At 51.6% G+C, this 1,787-nt stretch overlaps 1 protein-coding gene across 1 annotated transcript; it reads right to left on the bottom strand.

Annotated features, from left to right (window-relative positions):
- Positions 1–276: 276 nt before the first annotated feature.
- Positions 277–1,391, bottom strand: LOC308300617 (kelch domain-containing protein 3-like; the record flags this gene model as incomplete). The annotated part of the gene is made up of 2 exons (XM_080744490.1): positions 277–1,249; positions 1,300–1,391. 2 exons carry the CDS (start codon positions 1,389–1,391, stop codon positions 277–279), a joined length of 1,065 nt encoding a protein of 354 aa, XP_080600616.1.
- Between the last annotated feature and the right edge of the window lie 396 nt (positions 1,392–1,787).

Here is a 1,787-nt window from a genome sequence, read left to right as displayed (position 1 = left end):
GGCTCTCGCCAACGTGCCTATATGGCACTTTGGCTGACTGGTTAGCGCACGTGCGTCCCGGTTTCGCCTCCCGTCCGACGTTACACAACCTCACAGCAGGTTGTTTAATCATTGAATCTTTCCAGTTCACTCATTCTTAACAAAATAACCCTTGTGTCTTCTGGTGTGGTTCCGTTCAGTTTGATGCACACTTTGCAGCTAGCAGTCCATGCAGACTGAATCTGGTGTTGTGACCTCATAAAGCATTCCAGAAGGTGTTCTGTTGCTTTGCAGCTATCAGTCCATGCAGACTGAATCTGGTGTTGTGACCTCATAAAGCATTCCAGAAGGTGTTCTGTTGCTTCTGGTGGTCAACAGGCTCAGCTCCCACCTGACGTCGTGTGGGAGTTCTGACCGCTCCAGACCGTACTGAAGGACTGCCTGGTTGCATAACGTCTTCAGACTAGGACTCAAGTCAAGGATGTGCAGCTCATTGGACGAGTCATAATCCCCAAATCCCTCAAAGAGGATGATGCGTTCTCCCACCATGCAACAGCACATACCAGACGTCACGGGGCCTTTCCCCTTGGACTCAACCTTTGTCCAGGAAAAGCTCTCTGGGTTTAACTTCCACAGGTCACTCTTGTCTACACCGATGACATACAGCTCTCCACTGTAGGCAAAGACTGCTGCATGCAACCTGTGACTTCGCGGACAAAGCTCTGCAGAAGCCGTGTCCAGCCAGAGGTTGGTCTCTGTGTGAAACACTCTGACGACGTTGTAGTGGTCGGGCACTTTACTCCCAAATACAAACATCTTTGTCCCGATGATGGTGGCAGAGTGCCATACTGAAGTAGGCGGTGCGGTGCCTCTGGCGTTAATAAAAGACCAGACCGTAGTGTTGGTGTCCAGCCTATAGGTGTCATCAGTGCGATCCATAGCCTGCTCCAACCATCCTCCATGAATATACATGACCTTCCCCAAGGCACAGGCGGAGTGGTGCGCCCTGCCCTCTGGAACCGTCCCGGACACCCTGGGTTGGGACCAGCTGTGGGTGTCCACGTCAAACGCATGAAGAACGCTGTTGTGAGGAGGACGACCGCCCCAGACGTAGGCAACGTGTTCTATCAGCACAGCTGTGTGGCCCTCGTGGGCCCCGAGGTAACACCGACTCTGCTGTGTGGCCCTCGTGGGCCCCGAGGTAACACCGACTCTGCTGTGTTTATTGTTCCTGTCGTCACTGAGCTCAACCTCCTCCACAGCAAACACTCTGTGTTGAAAACGTAGGCAGTCACTTCCACACGTTCGAAAGGACCGAACCGTCTGAAGGCGTACACCTTGTGCTGCACTGCAGTAACAGAACAGGACATGTCTGGTCGTCCGTTCACATGGTAGACCGTCCAGCAGAACATCTCACATGTCTCTGAACCACAGGGTCCTAGTGTGTGTGTGTGTGTGTGTATGTCTGTGTGTGTGTGTTTGTTTGTTTGTTTGTTTAACGCTTATATTGCTTCAGTGCCGCAAATGTCAGGCAAAGCTTGACACAAAGCCGATCAAGGGTGCCATGGCATTGGTCCGAAGGTTCATTAGTCCGAAGGTTCATTATTCAGAATTTGTTAAGAATACCATGCCTAACTCTAACCCTAACCTTAACCTCAGTAACCCTAACTAAATTCGGACTAATGAACCTTCGGACTTATGGGCAGTCCCCCGATCGAGAGCCTTACGCTATCAAGCTCACCACTTCCCTGTTCCCTGCTGTATACCCAAGGTCTACCGCAGGACGTTCCCAGATGCCACAGCTTATT

This window comes from Nannobrachium achirus (assembly GCF_963921795.1).
Source record: "Nannobrachium achirus genome assembly, chromosome: 2".
Classification (NCBI taxonomy): Eukaryota; Metazoa; Chordata; class Actinopteri; order Myctophiformes; family Myctophidae; genus Nannobrachium; species Nannobrachium achirus.
This window is presented reverse-complemented; position numbering and strand designations above follow the sequence as displayed.